Source organism: Tinamus guttatus, unplaced genomic scaffold (genome assembly GCF_059628265.1).
Source record: "Tinamus guttatus ecotype Peru unplaced genomic scaffold, ASM5962826v1 Tinamus_guttatus_pri_ptg000602l, whole genome shotgun sequence".
In the NCBI taxonomy this organism is placed as follows: Eukaryota; Metazoa; Chordata; class Aves; order Tinamiformes; family Tinamidae; genus Tinamus; species Tinamus guttatus.
Genome location: NW_028289136.1, coordinates 7,372,836 through 7,397,871, shown reverse-complemented (window position 1 = coordinate 7,397,871; position 25,036 = coordinate 7,372,836). Strand labels below are relative to the sequence as shown.

Genomic DNA, 25,036 nt, shown 5'->3' with positions numbered 1-25,036 from the left:
GGCTGGGAAAATGTTCTCGTGGTCTGATCAACTCCCCTCAGCCCCCGTTGCTCCTTCTCCCAGCCTCAGATAACCCAAATTTTTCAGCTCTTGGGGTTGGCAGGGGGTGAGGAATATGGTATTTCTATGGTCATCAGTCTGCTTCAGAGTTAACAGTGCTCCGAGCGGTACAGAGCTTCCCAAAGCTACAAAGGTCCCATCCCCCTGGCCAGAGCAAGGGGGGGTTAAACCCAGACCGGCTGTGGGGGTGGGGACACATTTATTACTTACAGCTGGGTTTTGGCCATATGGGAGCAAGGAGGCCTGGCTGGGAAATGCTGGAATTTCCCCCTCCCTCCTCTTCCTCCTCCTCCTGCCCCGAGGAAGGTCAGAGTTAGGGAGAGGGGGAGGAAGGAGCCGGGGCCGGCGGCTTTTCCACAACTGCTTTATTGGTGGGAGGCAGGAGGGAGAGGGACAGCGAGCGACATGCGAAGGGGGGACGAGGCTCCCGCGGGACGGAGGACGGACAGACGGACGCAGCCGGGATAACGGGAAGCAGGCGCTGCCGGTCACCCCGAGCCGGCACCGCAGGGCAGCCCTTCCCAGCCCTTATCCCAAGCCTGGATTTTGGGGAGCGCTTCACGCAGGGAAGGGCCGGTCCCTGCGTGAGACAGCGGAGAGGAGGGAAAAGCAGCAGCCGGAGAGACGGCAGCATCCGCAACCACGCGCCGGCGTGGCAGGAAAAAGGGATTTTTCCCAACGCTCCTGGCCACGGACTTTTCTCCCCAGCACCCTAAAGCTGGAATTTGATTTAAAAAAAATAATAAAGAAAAATAAATCCAAGAAGTCAGCCCTTAAGCAGACGGGTCTCCTACTGCTGCCAGGACGCCCCAAAGCCTCGGGATTTTCCGTTGTGGAAGTTTCTGCTGCTGCTCAATCCAAGAGCTGGAGCAGAGGCAAGTGGGAGCGGGAGTTCCCTATGGAAGTGGCATCCTTCGACGTGGGAGAGTCTCTTTCTGCAGCGCTGCTTTTGCGGAGAAACAAGGAAAAAGCTGTGGAAAAAAAGGAAAAAATGGGGCAGCAAGCTGGGAGGCGAAGAGGGATTTGCCGGATTTCCCAATTTCAAAAGGGGTCAAAAAGGATGATTTGAGGCTCCGCAAGCGACTTCCTCCATTGGTTATGGAGCACTCCGGATTTCGTTTTCTCGTTCCCAACTGAGGCGTTTCTCGCCCCGGTTTCTCGCGCCCTTCCTCGGGGAAGGGCGGCAGAGTAAGGCCACAGCTTGCTGTGTCCGGGAAGGAAGCGCAAGGGAACAGTGTCTCTCTGTTGGGATAAATCCCAGCCTTTCCCAGCGCTGCTGCTTCCCCCACCTGCACCTCCTGAATGCAAAGGATTCATTTATGGCTCTTGGCACGGGGGGTATTTACAGCCACCCACCGCAGCTCCCGCGATCAGGCCGCAGACAGCCCTGGGCTTCAGCAAAGCAGCACTGGAAAATGCTGCTTCCATCATACAGCACGAGAGGGGCAGGGATGCAAAGGGAAAAAACGGGATCGCAGAAGATCGGCGGCCACATACGGAGGAAAACGGCTCCGGGACGCGTCCGCTCTTAGGCCCAGGGGTGATTTTTAGAAGCAAAAGCAACCTCAGAAACGGCCTCAAGAGGAGGGGCCCCGGAGAGAAGCTCTCTGTGCAGTATGGGAGGCAGTCTGGGAAACGCCTGGAAATGCCAGGGAAAAGTCAAGGAAGTGTCGGTGAGAACCAGGTCTTCCCTGCAGCGCGCGTTAGCCAGGGCCAACATCAACAGGACGGACTCCGAGCTCTTCCAAGCTCCAAGCTCTTCCAAGCTCCGAGCTCTTCCAAGCTTTTCTCTGCTGCCCAATTTTTGTGTCTTTTCATCCAAAAGGTGCCGGTCTCCGCTGGATCGAGCGGAGCACAAACCTGCTCCAGACGCAGCCAACGGCCAAATAGGCCAAGGGGCTCTTGGTCAGCACAGAGCTTCTCCGGGATCATGGGCCGGAGGCAGAGGGAGTTACTGAGGCTACGTTTCTCACGAGAACCTGAAACAAACGTTGAGGAGGCTGCAAGACCCGCTGGAAAGGAGCTCGTGGTCCCCCCTTTCCACCTTTTTGTTCCACGTTGCTGCCCAAGTTGGAAGGGGGAAGCAGCGCGGAGGCTCCTCCAGGTGAGACGGGCCCGGAGCTCCCACTGAGGCCGATTCCTTGTCTGTTTTGGGGGAAAAGAGAGATAAGAAACAAACCTAAGGGATGTTTCAGAGACGATTCCGTGGAGCAATCCCAAAGCCTTTGGATTTGCTGCAATGCCCTCCATGGATCTGGGCTGCCAACAGCCCCCTTGCAGTTGGGTCCGAGAAAGCCTGAGGATTCACGGAGCTCGGAATGATTGGGATTTCAGGAGACCTTTCCTTGAGGCAGCAGAGAGGATCCTGCTCCTGGAGAGCTTGGCACGGTCTTCAGCAGAGGCTGCTTCCCTGCCAGGAAGCCCCTAACCATGGACACGTCCTGGAGAACTAGTTCTAGGGGATGAACCTCACACCAACTTCTCATCGCTGCTGAACTGGAGAGATGAAAGGAGATGGATACATCACAGTGGCCTCTGGTGCAGTTTATTTACAACGGGACTCAGTGCTGAAGAACACCAGGGTATTAACCAGAACACCAGGGTATTAACAAGCAGGAAACACACTAGGAGGGGGAAAGAAAAGAGAGGAGAAAGCGTCACGCGTGAAAATCCAAGGCTTCTCTGCAAATATCTGACTCTGAGTAATAACTAGCTCTAAGGTGCCATAAACCTAGGTCAACAACAAAAACAAAGCTGTCACGCAGGTTCAGGTGAACCTTAAGTTGTGAGACACACACACAGGTTTTTATATCACACAATAAGACTTGCAAGCCAACTCACTCCCTCCTGCTTCAAAGCTGCTGTTGCTGCAACCACAACAGCAGAAGCAATAACCTTAGTTGTCTTTGAAGCCCCGCAGCACTAGCCCAGGTTGCCAAATACCTAGTGGGATTTGAAACTTTGATGCAGTGGAGTCCTTTGGTCTTCTCCCTCTCTTCATTCCCACATCTTCCTACTCTATATCCTTTCATTGGAGTTAAAATACGCACTCCTGACACTGCTACTGCTTCATCCCCAAGGACACAAGAGAAAGTGGGGGGAAAAGAAGAGCTCACTCAGCAATATCCCTTCTAGGAGCTAATTTTGGAACTATTTGGAACTATTGGAGCTATTTTGGAACCTTTTTAGCCTTCTATCTCTATCACTCACCACCTACTCTCGCTGCTGCTGTGTGGCTGACTGCAGAGGCCTGGCTTCTGTGGTCATTCTGGTAAGAAAACACAGGACAGAAGGATATAGGTGCAAGATGAAGCGCACGGCTTTGTCCTTCTAACTTCATCACTGTTTCTTTGCCTAAGGTGCAAATTGCTTCCAACAGTTAACTCAGTTAAACACTAGTTTTGCCTTCTGGGAGGTTATAAAGAAGGGAATCAGCTAGGTATAACCTGCTTCTCTCCATCCTTCCAAATGAGGGAATTTTATGAATACAACACACAAAAGGTTTAGACTGAGCACAAATATCACCCACGGTGCAGGCTGGGACTTCAAGCTGCTTGTTTATATGCTGCTTTCAGCACGGTGCCAGAAGTCCCAGCTACCTCCCACCCCAAGAGCCACAAACACCCGGCGAAAGCAACAGCTCCTTTCAAGGGCTGCTCGGCTGGAGCACCAGGGCACTCACCACTGGAATCCACCGATGGGCTCTGTAAACCTGTGACGGATCAGGAACGTCGCGACAGCTTCCGCGACCTGGCAAAGTCGGGGGGAATTTTAAAGGGACGTGAAGACGGCAAGAAATCCCCTCAGTTATCAAAAGCTGCAGCAATTGCAGCACTTCTACTGCTCAAGACCCCTTTTATAGACTTCAAACTGCCTTTTTAACTTTTACATTAAATTGTTCCCTTCAACTAGAACCTCTATCTGGCAGTACCATAAGGTAGTTACCTGCTCCCACCTTTACTCTGACACTCATCACACAATCAAGAACTGGCAAAACTCTTTTTTTGTCACCTCTTGCAGTGATTTTAAAATAATGCCTGAATTTAGTAGGTAAAAAAGGTCAGAGTGAATCATTAAGTGATTCTTATAAAGAATCTGACAGTAGTAACACTACTTATTTATATTATAAGGAAAAATAATTTAGGTGCTCACTGTCTTGAGATAACAGCCCCTGTTTCAAACTGGCAATGGAAAACAGAGAGTTTTACGTTTGTGGCAGTCCATGCAGGACAAGCTTTAAAACCAGGAGCTTCCAGGCTCCACAGTGGCTGTTCCACATTCCTGCTTCTCTGCAGACGCGCAGCGAGCCCCGCTCGGGCTGCACGTTGCTCCAGTCCCATTTGTTTCCCATTTGGAAAATGTGAGCCGCCCAACTCAGCAAAACCCAGAGCAGCCCCGGGAGCTGCAGCTTAACACTAGCGGGAGGGGAAAATGTGCAGGGAAAAGGCAGGGAGGATGAGTCAGGGCACAGGCTGATAACAGCTACATCCCCAGCAGCCTCAGAGTTAAATCCGTAGCCTAGGACACGTAGCCACGTGGCTCCAGTTACAAGGCACGTTGCCTCTCAGCCCAGGCCTTCAAGCTAGCTTAAAGAATGTGATTTAACCCAAGCTGCTTGGAGAACAGCCAGGGATATTGTCAAAGCGGTGCTGAAATACAACCCTTTGCTGCACGGGAAGCAAGAGGCCTCTTCTGCACGCGAGCAGTGGAAACAGAAACTTGATTCTATGGACGTATGGCAATCCTAGTGCCTTAAAATATACATCCAAGGGGCCCATCCTGTGGAATCATGAGCTGCCCAGCCCCGCAGGGGAGCTCACCTTGTCTGGAGCATCTTCGTGGACCGCGTGGCCGCACTGCGGCAGGACTTGCATCTGAAACTTGCCTGCAGATGAAGAGAGCCATCAGAGCTGCTTTTTAAGCAATCTTAATTTCTACCAGCAATATTTTAGGCAGATGATTCTTGTCAACACAGGGGACACCTACTCTAATAGGACTAAAGAGGCTGGTGTCTTAAAAACACTCTGAATTTATGAGCTCTTCCGAAAAGGATCTCGTTCTTTACAGACAGACCTCCCTACACTCATCCGGGTGAGGAAGGATCAAGGAATGCAGAGCGATTTCAAGCCTGCAATACACACAGTGGATGATTCCAGGAAAAAGCACCGCCTGCTTAACTCATCATCCCCCGTCGTACTTAGAGCAGGTCCCTGGGAGCCAAAAATGAAGCAAAACGTTTTAGAGCCTCTTGCCAGAGGTGAGCCCGTCTTGCAGAGTCAAGCCTGCTATCAGATCTACCTTAACATGATACCTATCCTGCTATCCATATTACTTTCCGGTACTGACTGCCTCTGGAAATTTAGGAAGCTGGGACTAGAAGGAAAAAATGAATCCATGGAGATGTTAATCCTTATTTGAGGCCTGCCAGAAATAAAAGGAGACCAGATGGTTTTGGAGGCTCCCAAATGTTCTAGCGGGGAGCAACAGCAACGACATTACAAAAAAGAAAAAAAAAAAAAAAAAAAAAAAGGAAAAAGGAGGTTACAAAAATCCTCCCAATCATTCCAATTGCCCAAGATAAGTGCGGCAGCCCCATTCCTGGAAACATTTACCGCTAGACTGAACAAAATCCATGGCAACGGCCCTGCACAAGTGCTAATTAGACCTTCCCCTTCTCAACTTTTCCACTTCTTCTGCAACCACAGACAGTCGGGAATCGCTTTGGAATTGCCCACATTCTTTAGTGCACATTTGTTTCAGCGCAGCCTGCACCTGGTTACACTATCCCAGCTCGCCCTCGTTCACGGCAACAAGTTACCATCCCAAAAGAGCATTAGAGTAACAATATTAAATATTTACCTTGCATCTGTCCAATTGTTAGATCTTTATCCAGCCTGTCGACACCTACATTCAAATAAACAGAGGTATTGGTGGAAAGCCAGAGAAAACACGACCGTCTAAACAGAGCTTTCTTAGAGGTTTTGAAAGAGACATTTGGTGTGAAAAAGGCAAAAGGGACAACATCTGTGAGAGCTGCTAGGATGCTTCCCTGCTGCACTTCATGAGGGTGAAGTGACAGGAAAGATCCTAGCCAAACATGTGAAAACACATCTCTCCCTGCAATTGAAAAGGGTGTCCAGCTTGGCTAGGCTCTGAATTTCATCTCAGGGCACAAAAAGGGCCTAAAACTGGCTGTAAAACACTGAGGATTTTGACTTTTGGGTGCAAGTCTAAAAACAGGCCTCACTTGTAGGAAAGGATCATAGCAGTAGGGGCTGAAGGGTAGTTTGAAAGGGCCCTGTTTATCCAGCATCATCTCAGTCACACAGCAAAAACAGAAATATCTGCCCAACAGCAGCAAAATGCAGAATGGAGCTATGTGCTATTTTGATATTAGAGGCTCCAATCTAATTACAGAGCTGCATGGAAAACCAAATCAAGTGGCTTATAGCAATTCAAGATGCATAGAAAAAAAATCAGGATAGAAGAGATCATCTGCTAGTGTCTGAACAAAATATTAGCCAAACACCAAGCCTACTCTCTAAAGTAAAATGCTCTGAAGTAAAGAGACACTGAACTTCAAACTGCAGCTACCTACCAGCTAAAAGCAGCAGCTTGGGAGTGGGGCAGCTGAGGAAGAGGTTGGATAAGCCCCTGAACCAGCCATCCCAGTACTTCTCTGTTTTCGCCAGCTCAATTCGCCACGTGTACAGGTGCTCCTTCTTCGTCTGCAGGGGAGAGGAAGAGCTCGGATTAGGGATCAGCAGAAGGGCTGGAGCAAAAGGAGCTCGTGGTGCAACTTCAAAGAGCATCTGAAGAAATGCTGACTCCCTCTGGTGGATTGCACTCCCAGCAGGCAATCCCTCTTGCTCCTAAATTTCTCTCCACACCACAGCAGAGCGTGGAGCAGAAAAGGCAGCAGCAGCTACCCCAGCCCTGCAGTTTTCAGGGCTCTCCATTTGCCTCCCTTTACCAGCACGGAGTTTTCTGGCTACGCACGAGCCTCCAGACCCGGCTCTCCATGAGACCTGGACAACACCGAAGCACAAGGTGCCAAGTTGGCCACGACTGCTGCCCTTGAGGATTTGGGATTCCTAGGCAGCAACTGGCTACACGACCTCCTGAATGCTAATAAGTCTCGCTAACGAGTAAAACCAGCAGCAAGCTCAGAAAAGAGCATTCTTTGCTCAGCACAGAAGCCCCATTTCAGGCCACCACAGCAGTAAATATTTGAAAAAAAAATGAAAATTAAACACACATGCTAACACACACTTGATCAAGATGGAATCAGCAGAGTGGGACCAAGAAAAAAACAGGAGCCCCAGCTTAAAGTTTAGGTTGCTGGAGTTGCTCCCATTTACACTGATACGACCTGGGTAGCTGCTACTAGTTTTCTTGTAGGGGAGCTCCGTGGAAAGACACAAATGTATTGAAAACACAGCAAGAAACTCCCTACCTCTGTGTCATCTTCCTTCTTCCTTTTGTTGACAGAGCCTCCCCCTTCACCGTCTTCCTCCTCCTCCTCTTCCTCTTCAATAATGCCTTCCACTATGGCTTTAGGACCTTCGGGACTGGCAGCCCCTTCACACCTGTGGAAATAAAACTAGAAAATGATTCCTTCCCTCAAATAGAAACGTGTTTTAACCTCGAGCCCTCAGCAATTTCTCAGGCATTGGCTCAGAAAAATCCCTCTGAGCATAAAAGGGGCTGTGCATGGAAGATGTGGACAGGACTGAGCGACCATGGAGCAAACGTAGCCCAGGGCAAACACGAGTGCAAATGGCTACTTAAAAGAGAAGGAGGAGGTCAAAAACGCCACAGCTTCCCCCCACAAACTCCCTTGGACCACTTCTAAATGTGCAACAGACAATTAACTAATTCCTCATAAGTGAAAGATATTACACCCAGAAAACCAACATTCCTGAATAATATCTATTTCCCTAACACACACAAAAAGGCAGCCAAACCAAGGAACACACAAGCAACAGCAGGTAATTTTTTAAAATAGGGCTCTTTGGTAGAGTCCTCTGTCCCAGGAAATTCTGGCTGGGTTTTCTCCAAGTGCCATGACTGGCCTCAGTGCCACTGTGGGTATTGGCTGTGTTCAAATAGGAGCACATTTGGGTTTGCTCAAATAATTTTTCACTTTCAAGCACATCCCTGTTTTGTCATATTCACGATTTGTCATACTGCAGAACACACAAGAAGACTGAAGAACAGCTCAAAGGAAAAACAACCTACTCTTTGACTTGACCGACCATAGAAACTCTTGCAGATTCAAGATTTCTTATTTGTCCGCTTTTTACACTGGAAAAAAAAAATAAAGGCAGAAATAGTTATAAAGCAGAAGTTATAGGTGTGTTCATAAGTAATTAGCAAGTGCAGAAATAAGAGCAAAAAGCCCTTTACAGATCACAATTTCCCCAAGCCATCCCCAAATTATCTGTTTGCAGAAGTTACTCTGAATATAGACACGTGGCTCGAGCTACGTTGCTGACTTGTTTGAATCCTCCTGAGTGTTTCATTACAGGGGAGAAGTGTTGATGGGCAGAAAGTCAGATAGTGAGACCTGCTTCTTTGTAGAGGCAGGAATAGGGGAGAAACCATGTTGGTATTTAGGAACAGAACCAGCTTTCTGCTCTCCAGTCTGCAAACCTAACCACAAAAGCCCTTTCTTTTCAAACTCAGCTGCCCAAGGTATAAGCAGGGAATTCACAAGTCCCATTTCTTGCAGATGCAGAAGAACCACAAACTGATCCAAACAGCTGGGACATTTACATTCACACCAGCAAAACTCCCTCTTAGTGGATCCTTCTCCATTTCCTAGCCAGCATTCCCAGAAAATTAATTATCCTTGAGACCTCTGGTGATAATTGGTGAAGTGAGCAGGGAGAGAACAGACAAAAATCATTTAAACCTTGTTTTCCCTCAAGAGTCAAGCTAAAAAGGTTTTGGGAGCACCAAAGCCCTGTGTTACCTCCACTCAATTGCATTCTCAAGAGACTTGAATGTTTTGGGACGACTCCTTAAGAAATTCTGCATGCTGTTCAGTGCATCCATGGCTGTACCTAAATAAATCAATAATAATTAGTTTTACTTTATGGCATCTAATAAATTGCCTTGTCAATTTAAAGGGGACTGGCTACCAGGGAATAACCCGAGACACAGCTGAGGCTCAACTGGGGATTTAAGGAAGTTGAGCACAGCCCCAAGCCTTCTAGTGCTCCTATCCTACAGGATTCATATTTGAACTAGTAAAATATTCAGGTAGTTTAAAAAAATACCAGCAAACACTCATCAGCACCACGCATTATTCAAAAAAAGTGGGAAAACAAGCAAATGGGAGAGCCCACCAGGGATAAACAAAAGGAGAGATCACAGCAGCAAGAGTATTTTATGCAGGTAATGTGTTAAGAGGAGGAAACTGGCATTGGTTCAACCACCAAGCCAAAATGTGCTTGGAGAGGTTCAGAGAGGATCGATGGGGAGGCCGGCGGCACGCGGGGGTTCCCACACTCACCTTCCACCACGTCGATCATGCAGAGCCCCAGCAAACTCGGCACGAGCTTGGCGGCGGCCGTGTGCACCGCGATGGCTCCCCCCATGCTGTGCCCGATGAGCATGACCGGCGGCGGCAGGTCCCCGTACAGAGCCTCCACCACGCTGCCCACGTCTCTGCCGAGGAGGGTTGGCAACACAGGAGGAGAAAAAACACAGATCGGAAAGATTCGGGCTCTCTAAGCGCAGCTACGACGGGGCAGGGAGCAATTTCCCTGGATTTTTCCATGAGGAACCTACCTCCAGGCCTTTATGCTCAGGTTGTTGCTGCAAAATGTGAATGTTGCCTTACTCAACTCACATAAAAACCCCAAATAACAGCAGAGCTAAGGCCTGAACTCTGCTGAAGTCAACAGTAGTTTGAGAGAGACTCAAAGGCATCAAAACTGGCTGTTTTGAGGAAAAAAAAGTCACAGGAGCTGGAAACCTGAGCACTACTGTACCTAGTACATGATAAAGAAGCCCAAAGGAAGGCTGACCAGCTTGTTTGCTCTGCCAAAGAGAAAATTACACCAAGATTTAATAAAAATCTGAAAAACAGCCATAATTTAATGCTCTAGCATCGAGGCTGAATGGGAATAACTTTGAGGCTCATTGCTCAGAGGACAGGACGGTTTAAGAACAAAAGGCAACTTGTTTTCACCCATGTTAGTGCTGCTCCAGATCTTACAAAGAAGAAAAACACTAATTATTCCACAGGGCTCCTCCTCAGGACACGAGCACATGAGGGGCCACCAGGCTGCAGGCAGGAGCAATAAGGGACAGAACGGAAGTCAGACTTCATTTCACACATGGCCTCCCCACAACAAACGCCGTGGATTTGTTCCTAGGAAGGTTACAGAGCCCTTGGTGACTTGATTGTTCACAGGAGAGAGTCTCTTTGTGCTAAATGTGGGCATGATCTGATGGGATTAGCAGGGTGTGTTTGCTTTGCTTGTCCAGAGGCGGATTTGCTTCCCAAAGCAGATCATTACAGGCCCAAAAGGCAGCTCTCCACACGCCTGGAAGCTCCATCTGTGACCCCTGTTTTGGGGATGCCCCCCTGTCAAGGTGAGCACGCTTTCCATGTGCACTCAAGGAGCAAAAGAAGAGCCAAAATGGGGATTTTAACTCAAAAACGTCCAAGTCAGTTATGTCTGAGGAAATCTCTTCCATGTATTAGAAAATTTCAAGGACAAGTTTTAGAGTATTGCTAGTTTAAAGTGTTCACTGCAATAAAACTATTGATTTTTAAACTGGGTTTAAGCCTGAGGGCATCTACAGAACCAGTTCAGACTTGCTGTGTTGAGATCTAATTTCCAGTAAAATTTCAAACCATCCCCAAATAGAAGGAAAGCAATAGGCAGCTACCAGAAGCATGTGAAATTAAACCATCTCCCAGCTGCTCACATGGGGCTGCACATCCTCCAGCATTTCAGTCAAGAGGAGCACACTAATTCAGCCAAGAAAACAAACCAAGGATTTGTGAAAAGAAAAATACTGAGGAGAGAGCACAGGTTTCCTTACTTTGACATAGTTTCTGCAGAAAGATCTTCAGGATTCCTAACTTTTGTCTCTCCTGAAAATTAAAAAGAAAAGTTAAGTTTACATAATGAAGCTGAGAACTTCCAGAGCCCTCAGGACTTGCATTTGGCACAGTCACCGAGGAAAAACCTATTTCCCTTAATATGAATAATTAAGGCACCCAGAATTATGGAAGCAGTTGATACTGTATCACATTGTAACTTAGGGGGCAAGAAACACTCCATGGGTCCATTGCACATTTGGAGTGTATCTTAAAACTGAGCAGCACCTCTATTTCTATGGCAGAGGCTGCCTATAGACTGCAACATGAAGGAGGGGCTGCTTCCATGTGTAGGAAGGATGAAGGCCACAGCCTCGTGCAAAAGCACAAGGAATCTCTGCTTCTCTGACGTGAAGTTTGAGAGTTGTGGAGATCTAGAAGCCACTTCTCCATCCACGTTTTGATTTTGTAGCCTCTGAACTGAGCCATTTTTGGAGGGATTCATTACACCTCCTTGGATTCAATTGCAAATATATGTATATATGTATAAATATACTTACATGATATTAAATGTTATTACTTACCATGGCCTCGGAGATCTAATGCCACAATCCTGCATTGAATCCTGTTAATGATTGCAGACTGCAAGAAGGGAAAAACAGAATTAATTTGCAAAGGGTCACACATGTCTACAAAAGGGTTAGTGACATCAAGCCTGCCCTAAACACCACTGAACACTAGGATGGTGTAAAACAAGAGCCTCCCCTGCCAACAGGGCAGGGTGAACTTGGATAGCACAAGGTCCATCCTTGTGGAATAGCAAGATATTCCTTGTGGAAAGCAGGATGTTCCGTATAAGCTATGCCTATAGTCACCTACTTATAATTAACTAAAGCTCCATCCTTTCTACCATCGTTTACTCCACTTCCACGGATATTTATCTCACAGGGCCACCTCACAAATGCTTCCTAGGGAAATGGATCCAAGCTCTGGAGCACCTTGGAAAACCAAAGCGCCTGCCTGCTGCATGTCCCCCCTTTCCCCAAGCCCCCAGGTTCCCAAATTAGCCCTGGCTCTGGAGCACACACGAGGAGGGAGCAGCTGCCTTGCAGCACACAGCCCATTCGCTCGCCAGGAGCAGGATTTTACAGTAATGTCCAAATGCACAAAATTCACCGATAGAGCGGAAGGAGGGGACCAAAAGAGCAATATTTTTAAAGCAGCACAAGGCTGGTGCACAGCCATGCCTCTTTATTTGTGTAAGTTATTTCGGGCATCGCACTGATTAAATGGCATTTTTTTCTCTGTCAAAGGGAAGACTTTTTCATCATTTATAACCGATGCCAGGGAAGCATCGATTATTTAAATAATGGCCCTGCACGAAGGGGGGAATTTGTTGAGAGATTCTTAATAGAAACACCTACATTATTGGCAGAGATCTGAAATCACCCACAGAAAATGGCTCGTGTTTTGGTTCTTCAGCTATTCAGCTCCTAGACAAGCACAGTTGTTGCTATTCCAGCCTCTGAATCCAGAAGTTAATATTTTAAGAGCTGCTAAAGTCTTGAAGGAGCTTATTCTCAACGCTTTCCCATTTGAGTTTATATATATATTTTTAAGCTCTGATTCCCCAAGCCGTTGCCACTCGACTGCTTGGAACAAACTTTCATTGCAAAGCAGACCCAAGAAATAATTTGACACCAGCTAGACACAGAGATGAGCCAATTGCTGCACTTTTCCCCACAGGCAGAGCCAGGTGCAAGACACCAATCCAGGTGAATCCTGTACAGGAAACTCATATAGGATTTAACTTTGCTAATTACCCACAGCAGTATAAAAAGGCAGCACCTGTAAGGTCCAGTGTTATAACTGCAGTCACTTCATATTCAATAAATTATGTCCAGATGCTGAAGTGTAAAAACAGTATTGGTTTTGCTTTTAGGACTAGATTTCTAGAGAAGGTGGGAGGGTCTTGCAAAAAGCTCCTCATTTAACTCAGGGAAACGTGACTTCACGTGCTTGCCCCTGTCTAATTAAAAGCAGTGACCTTTCCTATAGCTATTTCAGGCACTAAATAAACTGTAACAATAAATACAAGATGAGCAGAGGAAAAAGGATCCGATCATTTTGACGACTAACCATCTACAAGCAATTAATGCCAGAATTTAGTAAGCCAGAGACATAAGACAAGTTTCAGCACTCCCAGGAGTCCTGCGGCTGTTTCTGGCTAAGCTAAATTACATGCACAAATTAACCAAGTTAGGGGCCAAACTACAATTCAGTACCAAAATTACAGCACTTGCTGCAAGTACTTTCATTTTACTCGCAATCCTCTAATACCGTTTTGTTCCCTCATTCCTTCTTTTTATTTTTCTGTAGCAGAGGAGCGTTTGGTCAAAAAACGGGTTTGGTCAGTCCACTTGTTCCTATTGACACTCCATCCCTTCATGTTTCTGGGAGCTGCTTAAGCAGCAAACGAGATCTCGGGGGTAGTCAAACAAGGCCCCAAACAGGGAATGATGCTGTTGTGATGAGATAGAGACACTGAACCTTCACCAGGAGTCATGGCAAAGCAGGCTGGCAAAAATAAGGATATACTGCGATGGGTAACGTTGTGACGTGTCATTAAAGCATAAAGGGGACGTGGCAGATGTAGTTGTGGATGCTGTTGCTAATTAAAGCCTAGATAATAAACCTTTGGATGTGCTTTGCCTATTTAATATATGCACTGAGAGTGAAATCTGTAGATTTGAGTCAGGTGGGCACCAGGAAATTAGAGGATACAGAGTCTTCTGGATTGGCTTTTTTTCCCCCCTGCTTAGCGGGGTTGAATGGTTATTTGTCTTACATGCTTGAGAAAATATATGTCAGCATATAAATCTATACATCAGCAGCTTACTTACAGTAAACACAGCCCAGGAAAGAGCAGAATGGCCTCCCCCATGTAACAGCAGCAAGACAGGCCCCTCCGATCCGCTTTTGTAAATTCGAAAAGTGTATGAACAGTTAAGGACATCTCCAAGTTATCTGAAACAAGTTTTTGAGTTTAATGTACTGTGGAGTCTCCAACATGCTCAACAGTATTTCACTTCTGCTCCTGCCTAAAGGCCTCGTTTCTGCCTCGGATCAAGCAGTAGGCACAAGCTGAGCCAAACTGAACATGCTTTAGCTTCAAAGTTTATCTTCCTGCCACCCAGGTCTCCTCCTCCTCCTGTACACCATCTGCCTGCACCCTTTTCTCTGTGTGCACAAAAGGGAATCCGATGACCAAGAGGAAAATCAGCACAGTGTGAGCACACACTTCAAATTACACCATTTTGATTCACCGCTGTTTTCCTGTCACATCTGATAAAACATATCAGACAAACCTGAAACTAGGATTTTTTAGGACAATACAATTGTTTTCTGGGGTAAGAAGTTTGACTAAGGTACATGATGTTGCCTCACAGTAATGGGACATGGAAAACTGAGTTAAACTATCACTAAAGTGTCACTTAGGGGACAGCAAAGAACAGGGAGTCATGATATCAGTGTTCCTTTCCCACAGGTTACCCCCTGCTCCACTGTTCTCGTTGTGTTCTTGGAGTGCTGTAATCTTATAATCTGTAATCTTAAAATCTCTTTAGAAAATGGACTCTCCTTTCATCTACAGACAAGCATGTTCCTCTGAATCCAAATATTCAAGCTGGAAAAACTATCCAAAAAGGCCCATTTATGCTTTTTATGTCATTATTTATGAAGCCTCATAGGGGTGTGTGACAGGTTACAACGTCAGACAAGGTGCAAATCATGAAAAATTCACGGGATCAATTGAACAAGCACAGTTGCTGAGAGCAGAAAATAATGGCAAGCTGAGCAAAACAACCAGGAGAGCAAATTTTGCTCATTTTAAAGCAATGCAGGCTATTGGCATTGGAAAAAATAATTAATCAAATTTGGCAGCGAAGAAATAGTTTGAAATTTGCTTTTCTTAATGGCCAAGTTAGGATGTGCATGCTTGAAACCACACAGCCATGTAAACGACAAGGTTGTGCAATTTAAACAGGAAAAACTGCTTCGCTTGGCAATTAAGCATGGCAAGAGTTTTTACAACTGCTCCTTTGCATGTCTGCAAGGCGCTCCAGGAAAAGCTTTGGAGACATTTACGCAGGTCAGGGAATTAAAACCGAGGTACGAAGCTGTTTAGCAAAGTTCAAACAGGGAGAGATGACCAAGTGAGCCAGAAACTGCATCCTGCTTCTCCATCCGTGATCCATGGGCTCCATTTGGTTTAAGCAACATGAACTACAGATTTTTTTTTTCCTGTACTATTCTGCTGTTGGTAGCATTTGCTTAAATAGATATTTAATAAAGAAAGCAGTGACAGGAATCAACTTTACCAGATATCGTTGTCTTCTATGGCACCTTAAGCGTCAGCTTAGCAGCTACAGCTTTGGTCACCAAAATTCATCCATGGAAAGAAAAAAAATAGGAAAGGGAAGGTAGGAGGAGAAGAAATCCATGGAAGAGGTGAAGCAAACCCTAACAAACTCAAAAGATACCACCTCAGTCACTGAGAACAAGGTAATTCAATCTGGATTAAAAAAAGGATATATCCTTGCCGGTTTCATTTTCTACCACAACATCCTCCATAGCTTCAAAATACTGGCTCCAAAGCACGGGCGAAAAATCACGCTTTCTTCCCGGGCTGCAAGACAAAAAGGTTGCAATAAAATAGAGGTATTTTAAAGTCTTTCATTTAAATTGACATATGGTGGTCACTGCACGCGTTTAGCACAATGTGGCAGTGCTATAAAATTGTTTAGGACTGAATGCGGGTGACACGCAGGGGAAATTCCCCCTGGATTTAGCAACTTTACAATTTAGGAACTTCACATTGAGCAAGACAACATCCTCCCTGTTCTGTTTTCTAGTGTGGTTCTTATTAGGGGCATCATAGAGATGCACAGGAAAAGCAGTGCAGGTACCAAGAGAATGTTTTCCCATAAAAAAATACCAAGGAAAAAGCAGAATAGGGCGCACACACAGCAACGTGTTCCAGTAAAACCCTCCAACTTGCAGCGATCCACAAACCACACAAAGGCCACAAACCCAGAGGTGGAATCTTGTTATTTAATAGCCCTGGACTATCCTGAAAGTCGACATGACCGGGAGCATTTCCGTGTCTGGAATGCAGGAACTCATCCTAAATTCATGACTCAGCCCATGAATCACAATTTGAATGAAACACATCCCTCTCAGAAGTCACCTTGAGACCACTCACTGGAAAAGCAAAGCATCAGCTGTTTACTGAAGGTTACTACTAATCTAGAAGAGGATATTCAAAAATTAGCATCATATGGGGAACAAAAAAGAGCGCTCGTGAGATTACAGCTTTCCTAGAAACTTCCTCTTTTAGTGGCATCTAATTTCCGTAAGAGTTATCACCCCAGAAGAAAAGCAAACTGCCCCCATCATCGGGTGGTTGACAGAGAAACCATGCAGAGAAAATTAAACTGAGGTTTCCTGAGGGTTCCTGCTTAGAAAGAGCAGAATAAATTAAATCTGTCATACTTGAAGTTAACGGCGCTAAGTTTTAATTACAGCTCAGATGTCCTGGAATCCACTGCAATGATTAAAACTTGCACACATTTGTAAACAAGTTCTAGTATTAAAACTCTGTATAGGGCACTGGAAGGACAGGGGAGAAGTAAAGGATCAAGCAATTTCAGTCTAGGTTTCCAAATTTATATTGCCTCATAAATATAAGGACCATGGACTACAGCTCCCTGGATTATCCTTATCCTCTCCTACCTAAGGAATCCAAGTTTCCACGGTGGACAGGTACAGCATCCCATGGGATAAGCCAGCACCTTCCTGCCAGGGCTCTGTGCATCCAAGGAATAATTCCCAAACAGAGGCCATAAACCCAGGCCTGCTTTTCCCAGGAGCACATTTGCAAAACATGAATCACTCCTCAGCTGCAGGGAGACTCATTCCCTCTCTACTAACTCCGGCTGCAATCTCCCAACATCCCAGCATCTCCTGACACGCTGCATCCAACGATGCCTTAAATTAGCCAGTCCTGTGAGGCTCATTGCTGGCTGTATCTAGCACCTCAGGGAACACAAAACTCCCTATAAATCATGGGTGAATGTGGAATACCGGACATTACATAATGTAGGACTTTTAAAGGCGCCTGGTTGATAAAGCAATATATTTAAAAAAGAAAAACTCCAATCAAAAGGTGCAGCTGGGCCCTCTCTTCCCACCCCATTGCTAATGAAAGGCTTCTGCAATCAGAATTTTCCTGATGAGTCAGCTGATGCCAAATCTGTTTCCCAGGCTTATATTCACTCGGGAGGGCTAAAAGGGTAGTGCTTAATTTTGGCAGCGACAGGATCAGCCTAGATTCAAGCCCGGCATACAGCATGAGAAACAGTGCATCATTTTAACAGGCTTTTTGCATTTTAATTCTTCTGGGGGAGGCATGGAGTACCAAAAGCAGACATGGGTGTGGAGGGTGCAAGACCTTCGCAGAAGAAAACCTGCTCGACAGAAGACATTTCGCCAGATTTTTCTGCTTCCTTAAAGAAACAAAAAAAAAAAACAGCAAGTAGTTTTATTTCTACAAAATTGAAAAACTATCCCCCCCGCAACACTTCTAGAATATGAAGCATAAAACATCCACTCCCTGAATGTGCCAAATCCACTGCTGGGGGATTCCAGACTTCAGTACTGCTCTTGTCAAGCTTCAATTAAATGAGATGTAAACCCAGAAAATATACATCTCTTCCACTCCCTCAGATTAATCTCATTTTTTGAAGATATGAAATATATATATATACATATACATATATATATATATATATCTCACACTCAAATCTTCACCTCTCAAAGTACCTGCACAGGTGTCCAAGTATTCGAGGAAGAGAGACATTTGCCAAGACATCCAAGTAACATCCTGCTGGGGGCAAAAAAGGGCACTCCCACTGCAGATTAAGATCCAAAAAAAGCAGCTAATACCAATTTTGATCAGCTTTGTCACCTGTCACCACAAGGTAGCAGCTCAGTGAGGCTGCAGGTAGGTGCCAAAGTACAAGAAACCTTCTCGCTGTCACCAGGACAGGCATCTCCTGCGTCCCCAGCACCACATTTCACTAATGGAGGGTAATTCCCATCAACCATCCACGCAAAATACAAGTCAGTTCCAGGCAGGGCTGCTTTCATGGCATGTGTGACAGCAAGCGCCACAATTTAATTATGTTTTGGGCATAAAGGAGTATCCCTGCTCACTTTAAAGCCCACCATATGATAATGTTTGCCTACTCTTCTTTGTAATATGAAAGATTGCATCATCCTCTATCACACTGTCCTTGCCACGTACTTTTCAGGCCAAAAGTCCTATGTTCTTGATCGTGTCCTGTCTGGAAGCCACGGCAGCCCCAGCATCCTCCCACTCTGCCATTCCCGGGTCTTCCTGGAGATGGAGAGAAAAACTGCCCACAATCCAGATGAATTTCTCTTCTTTGGGTCTGGAAAATTACTTACTACAATCCATTACCTGATTGCAGTTGGCCCTATGTTTTAAAAAACTACATTATTTCAAAATCTCTTTTGTGAGTGATATAGTTCAGATGTGCAGTTAGTGACACCGAATTCCATTAGCCTTTTCAAATGCTGCATTTCAGTGCTACGACTTTTTTCCAGCCTGTTATAGCTGGTTTTCTGGTTTGAGTGTCCTGAATAAATCCACTTGATGCGCAAATATCTTCCCTCTAGTTGTATCCTTTCCCACAGATAAATCTGGAAAACAACAGGAACTTACCAGGGAACTCCCTTTTGTCAGGAGAGTAGAAAGTTTGTTCCTAACTCCTTGTTTTCTCGCAGATAACTAATTACTAATGAGAGGATGAGTCTTCACACTTGCACACTAATGTCACGAGCCCAAGCGATAGCAATGAGGAACTGGAGCAGTTTCAGTTGTCACTGAGGGTCTTTGGCTCCGACAACCTCCTTGTCACCAGCAGCAACACCCAATTCTAATTCTCTCCAAGGAGGCAACTGGAGAAGATTGGGAGAATCACATAACTGAGGCTGGAAAGCAGGAAAGACTTTATGGAGCCTGATCTATTTAAAAACAAGGCCAGGAGTGAGCTGGGGTGAGGGGCTGAAAGAGATCCCTGAGGAAGAGGAAGGAAGAGCAGAGTGCTAGGAACTCATGGGATCGGCCCTGAGCCCTTCCCTGGGAACACTGCACTCTCTTTGAGATAGAAGCATTAATAAATACCTCAAAAATCCAGCTTATTAAGAGGTAATAGCTCCAGAGGAAACATTAGCAGTTCTGTGTCAGATATATGAGATATAGAAGAACAACCACCAGAAACTCTTGCTTTTGCAGGGGAATTAGAGCAGAAAGTGAAGAGAACCTGGGAATTAAAAACCATTGTCACCTCTGATGCAAATATTTGCAGATTGCAATTTAAAGCAAAATACTCCAAGCAATATTCGGGAGAGTCCGAGACCTCTAATTTCATCCCAAGCCCCTGAAAGAGCAAGAACCACCACACTATTTTCCACAAAATGCCTAGCGACTGCACCAGGCAGAGCAATGGCTGATCTTAAAGAAACACTGGTGTCTGAACCACATAAAGCAATCACAGCACAGCACTAAAATTAAAGCACTAGAGCACAATTTGGCCTTTTTCTGAAGAGAAAAAATAGTATCTTAAACTTATTATTATTCTAAAGCTGCTTCTTTTTTTTTTCTTCCCAGTGATGCATCAACACACACTCAAAAGGAAAAGCCTGCCCAGTCAACAGCAGCTGTGATTTTGCACCTTCCTTTGCTGAAGCCACATTTTGCTGACCAAATATTTAAACGGACAGGACTAATTGCTGCTTTTTTAAAGCATCCAGCAGACTGAAACAGAAGCAGATCCAACCAAATAACATTTTTCAGAATGATCTTTCAGCTCAAAACCAGCCAACTACCATATCTGAAGCAGAATCGCTAAACAAATTCTGGGCATTCTCTGCAGCTAATTTTACCCTTTTGTGCAGCTTGTTCTCTCCATCACATAACAAAAACATGCACAAGCTGCAAGGGAGCAACAGGAGCCCACGTGGATGGATTTAAAAGCCCCTTCTGCTCACCAGTTTGTAGAGGGCCTTTCTTCCAGTTATCCCCTTAAAGGAAAGTTGTACCAAACACCGAGAACCATTTTTAAACATATATGTTTCCCTGATGACCTAGAAAATATGTTTACAGCTATTTAAGCAATTATAGGACTGAGCATATGAGAATCAAGAGGCTTAATTCTTGTACTATATTTGAGCCACACCAAGGTATATCAAATACAAGCTAATACATGAGAACTGTCGTGCCTGGCAAGTTGTAGTTTAAAAGTCTGAATATTGACAAAAACTTTTTTTTTTCTTAAGTTTACCTTTAATATACTGAAAATATAATTAGTTTCTTTACAAAAAATGTTTTGGGAATGAATGATTCAGAAGGAAGTCATTAGTTGTCACTATGGAATTAAACGGATGAGATCCTATCACAGCCTTTTGGATAACAAAAAGATCTTAGGACCATCACACACAAGTTTTTTCATGGATTAGAACAGAAATGGAAACTCTTCTTCATTTTCAATTCCAATTTGGATTCTCAAGCCTGAATAAGCTAGCTGCACAAGCAAACAATTTAAAATATAAACTAAAAGGTCTGCACACACAAGCTGTTACAGCTGTCAGGAGCTGTTCCCATAGCTCTTGGTCCTTCTGCTTCACCAGTAGTTTTATAAATCCCATTATTTGATTTGCTTCGAGAATTTTGACCATAAAGTTTGATTTCATTTCCCTTGCAACTGAGTGATTCACATGAAGGCCTCAATATACGCTGGTGCATTCCAAAGGCAACTGCAGGCAGATTTGCTCCTTAAAAGTTCATTTTACATGTCCCTTTTTTGTTCGAGTTCCTCTCCCTTGTGTGACGTTCGCGGACAGCATAAGCCAAAAAGAGGCATCATCTTCCTTCAAAATAGGGGAAAAAAAAATATTTCAATAACATTGCTCTCTCCAGTTGAGCAATTCAGTCAGAGAGCACTTAAACACAAATAAAGGCAGCAAGTGCTACGCTGGCAAAAGTGGATATTTCTGGAATAGCACATGCACATGCGCGAGGCTGCAGATGGGGGCTGTAATTTAGGGGACGCCAGGTAGCAGAAATCAATGCAGAGTGCTGTGAAATATGAACAAATTCAGCGTACATCTTGTAGCACTGTAAAAGGCTGTTAAAACTATGTTGCAGCAGCCATTTTAACTATTCGGCTCTCCGGTTTTCATTTAAATATTAATACCGGTTTTATGCTTGAATCAAAGATTTGGGATCCCTATTGCCTCACCGGGGTTGTCCTGTCACTCTACGCTGCCTTTCCAGCTCAGGAAAGCTCGAGGAATCTCAGCACTGCAGTAAATTATTTTTTGGTTTGCCCAGAGCAACATTCCCTGCTCCACCTTGGGATTCTCAGGAGCTGCTTTCGCCCACACACCATGGAACAAACTGCATCTTCCCAAGGTAGCCATAAGCCCAGCTCAGACACAAAAAAATTGACACAATCGTGGGCAGGGGGCAAGTGGTAACTGTTGAACTGCAGAAAACAACTTGTGGGGGAAGGAAGAACAGAGTCATGCCCAAAAAAAAAAAAAAAAAAAAATTCACCTGGGTTGTATGGATGAAGTTATCGCTAAAGGCACAGAAAAACTGCGCGACGAATGAACTTCTGCTGAGGTTTGATGTCCAGTTTTGGGCAACGTTGTCCCTTTTTGGGTATCTATGTCCAAAAGGAAAGCTGACCTCTTAAGGTCAGCAGGAAAGAGAAATCTTCAGAGGGAAAAAGGTTCAAGGAAAAAGAATTTAGTCTATGGACTAACAAAGCTCATAAGCAAGGGCTGGAAGACCGACATCGAGAAATCTAGGAAACAATTTTACTCTCAAATCTCTTGGGAAGAGGCTGCTCGAGTTGGACATACAGTACCTAAAACAGCAGGAACATCCTCAATAAAGGGAGTTAACTTGACGTTGTTGCAGGAAATTAAAGAAAAATACAACTGCACCGTGCAACTACAGCACGATTACCACCTCCTAAGGGAAGGGACATTGGAATTCCTGGTCCTTAACCATAACATCACGTTTCCTATCAATTAAAAGGTACTTTACAGTAAATTTAATTGATCATCTGTGATGAAGTAGTGAAGGAAGCAGCATCACAGGGGCTTTGTCAGCACCTCATTAACCTAGCGCTCACTAGCTTCTAGTCTAATTTACTAATAAAAGTTATCAAAAGAATGGATATTCACAAACTGCTACACTGACACAGAGAAGACACCCACAGCGCAGCAACATTTTGCAAAAAAAAAGAGAATTAGAAGCCTAAGGGGAAAAAAAAATAACAGCAGCAGCTCCTTTAGCTTACTGATTTGGAGATTTTTGCAGTAGATCAGCTGATGCTGCAGGAAATTCTCTTTTGATATTTCAGTCCTCACCACCGTAGAGACACCTGCCTCAGGAAACACCTAAGAGAAGCTGACACCAGCAGTGAGGCAAGCTGCAAACTGATTTCCATCCTCTTTAAGGCCACCTTAACACCAACGTTGTAAGTTTTTAAATTTATTATGAAATTGTGGCAACATCTGTAGCCAAGGAAACAACAGGACATGATATTGATTTATAATGCCATAGGTGTAGGCACTGCTTTATGGGTAGAATTAGATAGAGTTTGCCTGAATTTAGCGTACAAAAACAGTGTAAAATACATTGAATCTTACACAAAGAAAACAACTGTGCAGGAAAGCTCATGGGTTAGTGATTTGCTCACAAGCCCAAGGTTCAGTATAAGCTCAGGAAACGGAGCCCAGCTTTCCTGGACAGAGAAAAAAAATCTCCAGAAGTAATTCAAAATTGCTCCTTTCTCGTTTCTACACTTGTTCTAATGGCACAAATTAAATCCACAGCACAAATCAAATCCTTAAATATGGGATTTTTTGCTTAGGCTTAAAGCCATGCCATTAAACATGTAAATGAAGCTTAGTTTGAGTGAACTGTCATTAAAAAGGCTTTGATGAAGATCTGATAGCACTAGTATACATGCTAACTATATCAAATACATTGCATCTATCCAAACAGTTTAAAGTGTTTAATGCAAAAGAAATTTTTAAAGGAGAGGAGAAAAAGCTGTCATTAAGATGACACAGAGATATCTGCAAATATCTAAATATTTTATTTCAAGCACAATGGAGTAGCTGTCTTTTTCAGTATTTCTCTTAGTTATCTGACTTCATGCATCAGGGCAAAGGAGATTTCCTGTAGGAATTGTAGGATATTTTTATCTTCTAAATACAGCATTTCATATTGCCAGTAGTGTAAAGCACACCTGGAGCTGGCAGACACCAGGTACCGAACACAGAGGATAGGATTTTCTCCCATTTTCTTTAGGAAAGCTTTTGCCAAGGTGGTTCTTGTCCAAGTCCTCTTTACTTCCCCCCCAAACACTGCTGAAATTATCTGCAAACCTTTTAGCCAACCTCCTTCTCTCACAGCTTTCCAAAGATGGTCCCATTCCGGCTTAAAAAGCCTTGACTTCTGCTTATTCGTGTTGGATCATCCCAAACGAAAAACCGTCTTCCTTCCTTCAGGCACACATGGCAAAAGAACTTGGAAAAAAGGGCTGCTAAAAGGGAAATAGGGTGACCAAAGATGTTCTTCGTTATCAAGCTCTGCTCTCAAGAGGAAGACATGGAGAAAGTTTCATAACGAAACGCCATCACCTATCTGATGAGTCTCAGGAACGTGTATATGACGAATAGGGGAAAGCTAGAGTTGGTGCAAAGCCCTTCCAGAGCTTCAAAAATAAGGTGGCCCAGAGAACACCCAGTCCTGCTCCAACTCCAAACACCCCATTTCCCATCAGGAGGCCACAGCCCACCCCAGCACCTTCCATGCACTTCCCTTCCCTTCTCCTCAATGGCACAAGGATCCCTTCTGCAGCAACAGGTTTCCTCTTTCCCAAGCAAGGGGCAGCCCCAGGCTCACGTGCCCCAGCACTGAGGAGCCCCCCACCCCAAGCCCCCAGCAACAAGCACTTCCAAGCCCCTCTGAGCACAGCCCCAGTGCAGAGAGCCCCCATACTCAACTCACTCCACACATGGCACCACAAACCCTGAGGTGCTGTCTCCTCACAGCAAAATTCACTCCTTCCCCCCACCAAAAAAAGTACAGCAAGGAGCTCCCCCAACCCCCAAATCTTCCAGTATTTGGGGAGGAAGTACCCACCCCCAATCTCCCCAATGAGAATCCCTCTCCAAAAACTTCCAACAAGCAACCTCCAAATCCCAGAAAGAAAACCCCCTCAAAGAGCATCCCCCCAGCGCCCACCTCCCAAAACCCCTCCAAAAAGGACACTCTCCCAACACCCTCAACAAGAAACCCTCCCAAAGACCAGCTCCCCCTCCCAAGGACCAGGTCCTCCCCAAACGACCAACTCCCCGCAGCGAGCCCGCTCTACCCCATAATCTCCTCATCGACGACCCTCCCTTCAGCCTCCTCATCCCCAGCCCCTCCCCCACCTACCCCATGCGCATCTTGGAGCCGGACTGGCCGCCGCCGCCGGGCAAAGGGGGCCGCGGCGGGAGGCGCCCCAGGTGCAGCTGCTTCTCCAGGGCCGACATAGGCGCGGAGCGGCGCTCAAGGACACAGCGACGGCCCCTGAACCAGCCCCGCCGAGCACCACTTCAGCCGCCGCCGTCAACCCCCGCCCGGCTCCTCCGCCCCGCCGGAAGTCACCACAGGAAACGCAGTCCGCCGCCGCCAGCCCCGGAAGCCACCATCGCGCGGTCTACTGGGAAATGTAGTCCGCGCCTCCGTAGGGCTGAACG

General features: G+C 45.5%; 1 protein-coding gene across 1 annotated transcript; it reads right to left on the bottom strand.

Annotated features, from left to right (window-relative positions):
• Positions 1–2,589: 2,589 nt before the first annotated feature.
• On the bottom strand, positions 2,590–24,911 carry PPME1 (protein phosphatase methylesterase 1). Its single transcript, XM_010221092.2, has 14 exons — positions 24,732–24,911; positions 15,716–15,809; positions 14,026–14,118; positions 11,707–11,764; positions 11,125–11,176; positions 9,581–9,735; positions 9,038–9,128; positions 8,302–8,367; positions 7,517–7,649; positions 6,659–6,788; positions 5,920–5,964; positions 4,881–4,945; positions 3,743–3,810; positions 2,590–2,684 (listed from the first exon to the last, which is right to left on the bottom strand). Exons 1-14 carry the CDS (start codon positions 24,827–24,829, stop codon positions 2,666–2,668), a joined length of 1,167 nt encoding a protein of 388 aa, XP_010219394.2. The 5' UTR covers positions 24,830–24,911; the 3' UTR covers positions 2,590–2,665.
• Between the last annotated feature and the right edge of the window lie 125 nt (positions 24,912–25,036).